Below are 11,732 nucleotides of genomic sequence, written 5' to 3'. Positions count from 1 at the left end.
GATCCGTGTCTGGTGTTTACACGGTCACTGAGACCAACAGCAAACATGATTCCTGCAGTGATATGGTGGGTTATGGCATGTGTGATGATGCACTGACTCTGAAGAGGGACAATTACTGGTGTACACGATCTATGATTATTCATGTCATCTGTGTCCTTCATTCATAAACAATAATAAATCAGAGCTATACTTTTATTCAGTTGAAGTGTCGTGGTGTCCTTTGCCTTTAAATGCGCTTGGTCTCGCTGCATCAGTTCATCTCTTGATGCCGGTGGAGCAGTGCGTCAGCTGTTTGTTAACTTCCTACTTAAGACTCTCCTTTAATCAGATTTACTGTAAGTCCATCAGTTTGCAAATCTTTGAGAACGAAAGTCACCTCATTTTCAGTCACTGGGTTCAGTAGAGCTGCATTGGCCTTTTTAACAGTTGAATCAATAGTCGTACACAAAAAGAAACTGAATATGTGCAATATATGGGGCTTGATGAATGCAGTGTTTATGTAAAGGAGAAATTATTTTGCTGAAATTCTGGACAATCATAGAAGGAAATTGTTTCCCCCTCATTTTCTTTCTGGAATAACCCCATGAAATAGGAGTTCAGACAGCCACGATGGGGATGGAGCCTGTGAGGTCAGAGAAATGGGCTTCTGCAGGAGTAAGTGGATTAGCTGTTAAATCTGCGCGTCTGAAATAGCTGCTCTGTTCACTCTTTGGCTTGATGTGACAGCAGTATTAACTTCACCTCCACTCAGACACTTGCCTCTTGAAAATGACCAGGATGTTCAGTGTATCTGGATGGATCCACGAGTTTTGCACAGTGAAGATTGTGCATCTTAAAGGACGGCAAAACAGATGATAAAGTGACAATTGCTTTTTACTCTACTATCAAGTTATCAAATCAGCTGTGGACTCAATGGATCGAGGAGAAAGGACAGTTCGTTTTCTCTAGCGGTGTTTGGGTGAGTAATTCACACAACTCGTTCTTTAGAAGAAATGCACACGATGCTTGCAAAGGATTTGGTTTCTTGAATGTCACTGAACAGTGAATTCACTGTGTACAGAGTGAATTTATAAAGATGTAAATGCATTTTGTATGAAGACCAGTTTTAGCATTGATTTGAAAAGCCTTGGATTTTTACATTTCACCCCAAAATAAAAACCAAACTCTATTTTGCATAAAGAATGAAACCTGATTTTGTGCATTGTGACTGTTTTTGTGGCACACTTTCATCCCAGATTGTATTGCATCCAGATATTTAACTTTTGAGGGGTTTTTTATAGTAAAAATTATAGCTACAATTTTTTTTATTTAAATCAACAAAAATTAAATGCAACATTAAAAAATACCATGTTGAACAAAATATATATCATTGTTTTCCCATTACATTAATGAGAACTGGGGGAAACTGCTTAATTGTCCTGATTGTCACAATGCAAAAGATCGTAAAAATACACTTCACTAATAAATATACCGTTTTCAACATAGATAATCATCAGACATGTTTCTTGAGCAGAAAATCATCATATTAGACTGATTTTTGAAGGATCATGTGACACTGAAGAGTAATCATCTCCATCACAGGAATAAATAGCATTTTGCAAATTATCAAATAGAAAACAGTGATTTTAAATGGTAAAAACATTTCACAAAATTATTGTATTTTCGATCTGATAAATACAGACTTGGTGAGCAGAAGAGACTGTTTCTTTGCCTATTGTTTTTGTTCTGAAATGACCTCTTTGCTGTAGTGCTAATGCGTTTTCCCTGTGCCCGACAGAGATTGCCATGGAGGAGGGAGTATCATGGACTTTGGTAAGTTACAGCAACATGTGTACATATGTTGTATTAATAGTCAAGTCACCTTTATTTATATAGCGCTTTTTACAATACAGATTGTTTCAAAGCAGCTTTACAGAGATAACCGGAAAATAATGTTGTAATAATATTGTTAAATATAAAATTAAATCTCCCCAACTAAGCAAGCCAAAAGCCAAGGCGACAGTGGCAAGGAACCAAAACTCCACCAGGTGACAGAATGGAGAAAAAACCTTGGGAGAAACCAGACTCAGTCGCTCAGTTCTCCTCTGGCCAACGAACGAACAGTGTATGATTATGATTCAGGCAACATTACAGGTCAGAAGTCAGATTGTATCAGAATATTCCAATATTTATCCAGTTCCATATGGTTGAAGATCGGAGTCACGCCGGTATGGAGACGAGTTTGTTGAGGATCAGTGCCGATTGCTGTCGAGTCCATGAGGCCTTCACAGGGCTGATGAGGCTGGCACTTCAGGGATGTGTTGTGGCCGTGTCCAGGCGCAGGTCCTCCATCTGATCTGGATACGGCCCGGGTCCGGTTGATTACAGTTAACCTCGGAATAAACAGGCGTAGATGCCATTCTTCTTATAATGTAACGAGTACATCAGGTGTTATAGGAAGTGTTCCCAGTTCCGGCTGATCTAATCTATGCAGCCTAATAATCTGCGTAAACTCTTTGAATAATAAGAATGTATAATGTTCTATATGAATGCCAGGTTGAAGAGATGTGTTTTTAATCTAGATTTAAACTGACAGAGTGTGTCTGCTTCCCGGACAATGTTAGGAAGACTGTTCCAGAGTTTTGGTGCTAGAGAGGAAAAGGATCTACCGCCAGCAGTCGATTTAGATATTCTAGGTATTATCAACTGGCCAGAGTTTTGAGATCGCAATAGACGTGACGGACTATAATGCGTTAAGAGCTCGCTCAAGCTAAACCATTTAGTGCTTTGTAAGTAATCAGCAATATTTTAAAATTTATACGATGTTTAATAGGGAGCCAATGCAGTGTTGACCGAACTGGGCTAATTTGGTCATACTTCCTGGTTCTGGTAAGAACTCGAGCTGCTGCGTTTTGGACCAGCTGTAGTTTGTTTATTAAGCATGCAGGGCAACCACCCAGTAGAGCATTACAATAATCTAGCCTTGAGGTCATGAACTAACTGTTCTGCATTTGTCAATGAGAGCATATAACGTAATTATATTTTTAAGATGGAAAAATGTGTTTTTACAGATGCTAGAAACGTGACTTTCAAATGAAAGATTGATATCAAAGAGCACACCCAGGTTCCTAACCGACAACGAAGACTTGACAGAGCAGCCATCAAGTGTTAGACAGTATTCTAGGTTATTACGTGAGGAAGTTTTTTGTCCAATAATTAGAATCTCTGTTTTTTTTTTCAGAAGTAGTAGGAAATTACTAGTCATCCAGTTTTTTATATCGGCTATGCATTCCGTTAATTTTGTGGATTGGTAAGTTTCGTCAGGGCGTGAAGAAATATAGAGCTGAGTGTCATCAGCATAACAGTGAAAACTAATTCCATGTTTCCTAATGATATCTCCTAAGGGTAGCATGTACAGAGTGAACAGCAGCGGTCCTAGTACTGAGCCTTGTGGTACGCCATACTGAACTTGTGATCGATTAGACATCTCTTCATTTACTGCTACAAACTGATAACGGTCAGATAAGTATTATTTAAACCATGCTAATGCAATTCCACTAATGCCAACATAATTTTCGAGTCTATTTAAAAGAATGTTGTGGTCGATGGTATCAAATGCAGCACTAAGATCTAGTAACACTAATACAACCACGATCGGATGATAAGAAGCAAATCATTTGTGACTCTGATGAGAGCTGTCTCGGTACTATGGTACGGTCTAAATCCTGACTGGAAATCCTCGCAGATATCATTTCTTTCAGGATACTGCTTTTTCTAATATCTTTGACAGAAAAGGTAGATTCGAGATCGGCCTTTAATAAACTAATTCTGTAGGATCAAGTTGCGTTTTTTTAACAAGCGGTTTAATCATAGCCAGCTTAAAAGTTTTTGTTACGTATCCTAATGACAAAGATGAATTAATGATATTAAGAAGAGGATCTTTGACCTGGAAGCATCTCTTTCATTAGCTTTGTCGGTATAGGGTCTAACATACAAGTTGTCGATTTAGATGATTTAACGAGTTTGGAAAATTCTTCCTCCCCTATAGCAATGAATGAATAAAAATTCCTATAGCAATGAATGAATAAAACTATCCTATAGCAATGAATGAATAAAAAATTTCCTCAAGGAGACTAAAATGCACTGTCTGACGCGATACTGTATTAGATGTTTGCATAGTTATAATTTCTCCCTGATATTATCAATCTTGTGAGTAAAGAAGGTCATAAAGTCATCACTGCTGTGCTGCTTGGAAACATCTGGGATTGGAGCTTTATTTTTAGTTAATTTAGCCACTGTATCAAATAAATACCTAGGGTTTTGTTTATTTTTTTCTAATAGGGTTGAAAAATAAGCAGATCTAGCAGCTTTTAAGGCCTCTCTGTACGCAATCGTGCCCTCTTTCCATGAAATGTGAAAAAACTCTAGTTTTGTTTTCTTCCAGTTGCGCTCCATTTTTCTGGCAGTTAATAGTCAAATAATAACCATCAGAACGATGTTACACTGTGTTCTTCTAGAGTCTGACTTTACAAGAACCACCATCTGACCTTTTTAAAGGCATTTTGATTTCTTGCTGTAATCAGTAAAGCAACAGGATCTGCATCTACTACACATCTATATGGCAGAACTGAGGCAATCTCATCAGTCGGCCAATTTGTTTTGCTCACCTGAGTAGAAATTTATTTCAGACAGTCTTTCCCTAAGACAAGATTGAAAGCGATTAGACTAAATTATGATTGTGTTTTTAAAGTGACGGGTTCCAGGGTTCCCAGAGCCAGATACACAATGGTTGGAGAGGCGCTGCGTTACATGATCCCCTGCCACATGCAGTGTTCCATGGGGTGTGGAGGACAGGCCTGCAAGTACGAGGACCCATCCCACTGGAGCGAGGACCGGCAGGCCATACGAGGAGTCTACTCGTCCTGGTACGCTTACTTAAACTTCTTCAAATATAAAAGTCTGGCAATTAACCTTCTCCATATGTTGTGCTGAGATCTCTGTCAAAGTATCATGTTCATTTTTCCTTATTATATGCCAAGCAGAATTGCAAAAATAATGATTATTTTAATACAGAAAAGTCAACCTGTAATTAAAGCTTGCTCATATTTGATTTTACACTATATTGCCAAAAGTATTGGGACACCCAAATCATTGAATTCAGGTGTTCCAATCACTTCCATGGCCACAGTTGTGTAAATCAAGCACCGAGGCATGCAGACGCTTCTACAAATATTTGTGAAAGAATGTGTCGCTCTCAGTGAACTCAAGTGTGGTACCGTGATAGGTTGCCACCTGTGCAAGAAGTCCATTCGTGAAATTTCCTCACTAATAAATATTCCACGGTCGACTGTTAGTGGTATTATAACAAAGTGGAAGCAATTGGAAACAACAGCAACTCAGCCACGAAGTGATAGGCCACAAAAAAATCACAGTGCGGGGTCAGCGCATGCTGAGGCGCACAGTGCGCAGAAGTCGGCAACTTTCTAGTCAATAGCTACAGACCTCCAAACTTTGTGTGGCCTTCAGATTAACTCAAGACAGTGCGTAGAGCAGGGGTGCCCAACCCTGCTCCTTCCGATCGACTGTCCTGCACAGTTTATCTCCAACCCTAATCAAACACACCTGAAGCAACCAATTAAGGTCTTCAGGATCGCTTGAAAGTTAAAGGCAGGTGTGTTTGATTAGGGTTGGAGATGAACTGTGCAGGACAGTCGATCGGCACGAGCAGGGTTGGGCACCCCTGGCGTAGAGCTTCATACAATGGGTTTCCATGGCCGAGCAGCTGCATCCAAGCCTTATATCACCAAGTGCAATGCAAAGTGTGGGATGCAGTGGTGTAAAGCGTGGGATGCAGTGGTGTGAAGCGTGGGATGCAGTGGTGTAAAGCGTGGGATGCAGTGGTGTAAAGCAGCCGCCACTGGACTCTAGAGCAGTGATACGTGTTCTCTGGAGTGACGAATCACGCTTTTCTGTCCGACAATCAGATGGACGAGTCTGGGTTTTGCGTTTGCCAGGAGAACGGTACTTGCTTGACTGCATTGTGCCAAGTGTGAAGTTTGGTGGAGGGGGATTATGGTGTGGGGTTGTATTTCAGGGGTTGGGCTTGGCCCCTTAGCTCCAGTGAAAGGAACTCTTAATGCTTCATACCAAGACAGTTTAGACAATTCCATGCTCCCAATTTTGTGGGAACAGTTTGGGGATGGTCCTGTTCCAACATGACTGCGCACCAGTGCACAAAGCAGGTCCATAAAGACATGGATGTGGAGGAACTTGACTGGCCTGTCCAGACCTCAACCTGATAGAACAGCTTTGGGATGAATTAGAGCGGAGACTTGGAGCCAGGCTTTCTCGTCCAACATCAGTGCCTGACCTCACAAATGCGCTTCTAGAAGAATGGTCAAAAATTCCCATAAACACACTTCTAAACCTTGTGGAAAGCCTTCCCAGAAAAGTTCAAGCTGTTATAGCTGCAAAGGTTGGGCCAACTCCATATTAAACCCTACAGATTAACAATGGGATTTCATTAAATTTAATTTGCATGTAAAGGCAGATGTCCCAAAACTTTTGACAATATAGTGTACATGCCAAAAAGTTCAGCTTCAAGATTGAACTTTTTTGATTAAATAATAACCTGTTTTAATAGATTAGTTGTTAATTTATGGTTCCAATTTGTCTTTTTCAAGGATTACTGATAATCTGCTGGCCATGGCCCGCCCTTCCACTGAAATTATTGAAAAATTCGACATAATAGACCAGTTTTTGAGGTAAAACTGACTTAATCTTAACTTAAAGTGCCTTCAGAAAACTTGGTACACACTTATAATTCAACGTTTCATCGTGTTAAGCTGTGGTTTGAAGACCGTCATCAACCTCCAATGCCCTGGTGAACATGCCAGCTGTGGGAACCAGCTAGATCCCGAGAGTGGCTTTACTTACCGACCCGAGACCTTCATGGAGGCTGGCAGTGAGTAACAGTTCATTCTGCCAAATGTGTGCTTTCCTGTGTAATGTGACATAAAGATATAAAGAATCTTCTTAACGTAATTAAGTAATACCATAGTAGCTGTGGTTGTTCTTTTGTCTTCAGGTTATAAAGGTGCTCTTGTTGCTCTATTTTAGTATATTTCTACAACTTTAGATGGAATGACTATGGAGTAGCGTCTCTCACATCAATCCTGGATATGGTGAAAGTCATGTCTTTCGCCATTCAAGAAGGCAAAATCGCTGTTCACTGTCACGCGGGGCTTGGCAGAACAGGTATAGTTTTGTTGCGTATGTTTACGGTATATTTAGATGAAAGTGGAGCAGTGGTGGCATCTTTTTAGGGTGATGTGGCTTATAGGCTTAAGCGCTGAACGGTTGCTGGCAGCCATATGCTATCATTATTGTGTCCTCGAGAAAGACACTTAACCTCAGGTTACTCCAGAGGGACCGTCTCAGTAATAATGCTAGTGTCAGTCAAGCACTACCCAGCGGGCACAACGTTTTAGTAACACAGTGTCCTTGTTACATGTAATTAAATGTAATTACTATAGTAATAACTGTAAATTATGCATAATTACAAGCACATAACCCTATAGTTAGTACATTTAGTTAATAAATCTTACTTGGTTCTAAAATGTACAATTACACTGTAATAAGAACACCTTAAATAAAGACTAACCAAATGTTTTTAAATAACTTGTGGATAGCGCTCCAACATATAGCGCAACAGCATTTTAGGCAATCTGACTTATAGTCATTTCCTAATACTGATATTTTTTTGGTAATACAAATACTTTGGCTGCATGTCGTGTTTTAGTTACAATAGAGGGAATGTAAAAAAAAAAAAAACTAAAACAAACTGCAACATATGTACTCTAGCTAGATGCTAACTCTTTTTACACATTTTTGTCTTAGGTGTGTTGCTGGCCTGTTTCTTGTTGTTCACCACACAGATGACAGCAGATCAAGCCATTCTGTTAGTCCGAGGCAAACGACCGAACTCGATCCAGACGAGAGGACAGCTCCAGTGCGTGCGGCAGTTCGCTCAGTTCCTCGTTCCCCTGAGGAACCTGTTCGCTAGCGGTGATCCTGGAGCGCCGGCCGTCACTCTTCCGCAGTATCTGATCCGGCAGAACCACGTCCTGCACGGATACGAGGCTCGGCAGCTGAGATTCGTGCCAAAGCTCGTTCCCCTCGTCTGCAGACTTCTCCTGGACATCGCAGAGAACCGGCAGGTCATCGAGGAGGACATCGTCGAAGTTTCCGAAATCACATCTGTCGAAGAGAAACCGATTAATGAGAACTCGAGCTATCAGTTAAACAGAGAGATCCCGGGAAACGGGATGACGATGATCCGCCCACGTCTTCCAGGTCTTCCTAGAGCCAACGGAGACAGCTCACAACCTCTTTACTACGTGCGTAAGAGCCTCAGCTACAGCGAGTCTGACCTGCTGAGGCTAGCGGCGTCTCTCAACCTCTCAGATAACCCTCTGGGTCTTTTAGCCAGCATACACTCGTCGACCTTCGGCAATCAGATGGGATTTTCCCAGAGCCATATCCCTCCTTCTCTGGGCGCTTGTAAGGACAATCCCATCTACAGCTCAACCAGCAATATCTGGGAGCTGAAGACACTCATGGACCAGGCCGAAGGATCCCAACTGGTCAAAAGCAGGAGGCAGTCTGTCCTGCAGCGGAGCCAATCTGTGGGCATTTCAGATGAAAAAAACTCCACAAGCATCGCCAGAATGTTGTCCTTCTGGAAGAAAGACTGCAAGAAAAGTTCTGCCCCCGACGAGACTGGAAATGTTCATGAGAAAGAGCATTCGGAGGTGCCTGTGATCAAGCTCCAGTCCGAGCTGTCTCTGGAGTCCCGCCGCCTCCTGGTGGCTCAGTCCCTCGCCGTGGACCTCGAGAAGGACGGGGGGAAGAAACACATCCAGAAAGTGGCCACTTGGCAGGTATGGGTGCATGTGCTGATGAACTAAGAAGACTAAAAGTCTAGGGTGTGGGTTAGGATACCTCCAGGCATGTGTTTAGCAGGATGAGTTCGGGAACTGCTCCACAATGTCATTTGTGATCTGATGGGAGATCATGGGAGAAACATGTTCTCTTGTGGTCTAGGTCTTGATCTGAATCTAGGTTTGGGCTTATGGTCTCTTGTCCTAAAGGCAATAATTATCTTAACCACAGGATTCCACTGTCTTCACCATTTTAGAGGTTGCATGGCTAAATGGCTTCTTAGTATTTCTTAGTTCATTTTTAAAGAGTTTCTGACAAAGGTTAATGAGAAACATGTTCATTTAATCTGACCAATCCGCCTTTGGCTTTTGGCTTGCTTAGTTGGGGACACTTAATATTCAACAATACTGTTAATCTTTCTGCTTTGACATTATCATATGAGAACTGAACTGAGCTGGACGATGACAGCGATGACATCACTGTTTTCTCCAGAGTGGCTATATATAAATGAACTAAATTAATATATTTTTTACAACAAAAATGAACCATCACTGAACTTACAGCTGGACTGTGACACTATTTTCTTCTGGAAACAAACTTTGTTGTATTATTTTCCTGTTATCTCTGTAAAGCTGCTTTGAAACAATCTGTATTGTAAAAGCACTACAAAATAACGTTGACTTGACTTTACTGATCAGCGCCTGAGCAGGAGTATATTTGTTCAAATTTGTTTATTATTAGGATAAACCCCTTGAGGTTTATCATCTCGTTTTCGAGGGGGTCCCAACATATAACACAACAATTACATAACACAGAAGTGAAAAATCAAAACCGCAACAAAAAGAACAACAAACAAACAACAACACCTGCATGTGTTCATCAATAAATTACAACCACCAAAAGGCCAAGATGGCCAATAATAAGTAAACAAGTAAGCAGTAAAGTATGAGTGAATTTCTAACTAGTCAAATATAAACATTAGGTATGGACAGTAGATCTAAAAATTGCATCTTTAATAACAGAGGAAGCTTATCTTAAAGTGAGCAGGCATGTTTAAACAAACCAAGTAAAGAAATTGATCTTATTTCCACAGATAGATTATTCCAATCTGCTAGAGCCTTAAACTTAAAAGCTCTTTTGCCAATAGTTTTTTTTAAGCCAAATATGTATACCTCCTGTTCATTAAAGATTACATGAACATGTGAACTAGAGAAATGAATGCTGTGAAAATGCAGCTTCTCTGTTTCAGTTCATTTAAACGCCTAGCCTAGTTGTTGAACCAACAGGTCAGGGGTGTATGTGGCCTGGCGTAGACAACTCTTCATGCCAGTCCTTTCAGCGGCTTCAGCATGTCAAGTCTGAGGGTGTATTCACACCAGGAACGTCCACTGGTTCACTTGCTTTTGGTGTGGTTCGCTTTCACACGGCCCTTTTGTAAACAATTTGTAAACAAAACCACATGTGTGCTAAGGTCATCCATTCATTGGACAGAAATTCGAACCGTACCAGAGTTGTTTGGTCCGCACCCGAGAGCGATTGCTGTATTCACACCTGCTCAAAAGATCCGCATCAAGGGGGGAAAAGCACTAGAGTTCGATTCAATCGAACTAAACAATGGTCCTGCTGAAGAAAGGCAGCTCTGCATCAGGACCTAGTTAATGTCTTATCTAGCTAATCAACAATCTATTCACATCATATAAAAAATATGACCTTCGTTTTCTGAATGCAAGGTTAGTACGTGTTTCGTTCTTTTCTGCAGACCGACCTCAATCGGCAGGGAGCGTGGGAGCGACTGTGCTTGGAAAAAGACCCGTTTATTCTGTCTGGAATCTTGTGGTCCTGGTTGGAGCAGCTCAAAGAGCCGATCATCTCAGCTCATGATGTCCACGCGCTACACGAGGCCAGCCAGGACCCCACGACTGTCCTCAACAGCCTCGATAGGGTGAGGTCACAAGAGGCATTCCATGCAGGATTCTAAATGGAACTGATTTCATGGAACTAATCTGAATCCATTCTTATTACCAACTCCAGGCTTCCAGAGAAACAGTGAGGTGTATTCTGGACTGTTTCGCTCATTTACTTACAGTACCCGAGGAAGTCGAGAGCGCTTTTCTGGAGCGAGCAGCAAAAGCTTTCACACAGGTACCGTCTCATTCTAAAGATGTGCATAAATGCTTACATGCACACTTTTATTCACTTTTTGCTTTCTTCAGATGAAAAGCTCAGATGGTGGGAAGAGCGTCTGGAAGCTTGTTCTGCATGATTTGAGGTCGGCCGCCATGAACGAGTTTGAGGTGTAACACGGGTAACAATACCTAACTGAACACCTTCACTGCAAAGAGAGTTAGTTCATTTACATCTGTCCATTATCAAAGAAAAGCTCCACACATCAGTTTCTCAGTGACCGGTGAAGCTTGGCACAGGACTGAAGAACAGGGTCATGGGAGGATCCGTATCAAAGTGTTTGTTTGTTCCTCGGCTCTTAGTTCAGATGAACAACACATGATCCATTGTTCCCATTTGTAAGCGCTGAAAAATGCATTTTATATGGGTAACACTTTACAATAAGGTTCATTAGTTAACTACATTTGTTAGCATGAACTAACATTAACAAAGACTAATAAATGCTGTATAAGTGCAGTTAATTATTGATTTCAACATTTACTAATACTTTATTAAAATATTGTTAACATTAGTTAATGCGCTGTGAACTAACATTGAACAGCTTTATTTTTTATTAACTAACATTAACAAAGATTAACAAATACAGTAACACATGTATTGCTCATGGTTAGTTCATGTAAGTTAAT

At 41.0% G+C, this 11,732-nt stretch overlaps 1 protein-coding gene across 1 annotated transcript; it reads left to right on the top strand.

Moving 5' to 3' along the window:
• The first annotated feature begins 550 nt into the window (after positions 1-550).
• ptpdc1b (protein tyrosine phosphatase domain containing 1b) lies at positions 551-11,312 on the top strand. The gene is made up of 10 exons (XM_056259067.1): positions 551-958; positions 1,778-1,812; positions 4,730-4,904; positions 6,663-6,743; positions 6,825-6,943; positions 7,099-7,236; positions 7,879-8,921; positions 10,682-10,864; positions 10,954-11,064; positions 11,136-11,312. The coding sequence occupies exons 2-10, from the start codon at positions 1,803-1,805 to the stop codon at positions 11,220-11,222; spliced, it is 1,947 nt and encodes a 648-aa protein (XP_056115042.1). The 5' UTR covers positions 551-958; positions 1,778-1,802; the 3' UTR covers positions 11,223-11,312.
• The last annotated feature ends 420 nt before the right edge of the window (positions 11,313-11,732 follow it).

Source organism: Rhinichthys klamathensis, unplaced genomic scaffold (genome assembly GCF_029890125.1).
Source record: "Rhinichthys klamathensis goyatoka isolate OS25496 unplaced genomic scaffold, OSU_Roscu_1.1 h1tg000163l_1, whole genome shotgun sequence".
Lineage (NCBI taxonomy): Eukaryota > Metazoa > Chordata > Actinopteri > Cypriniformes > Leuciscidae > Rhinichthys > Rhinichthys klamathensis.
Note: the sequence above shows the minus strand (reverse complement) of the source record. Positions and strands in the feature narration are given on the sequence as shown.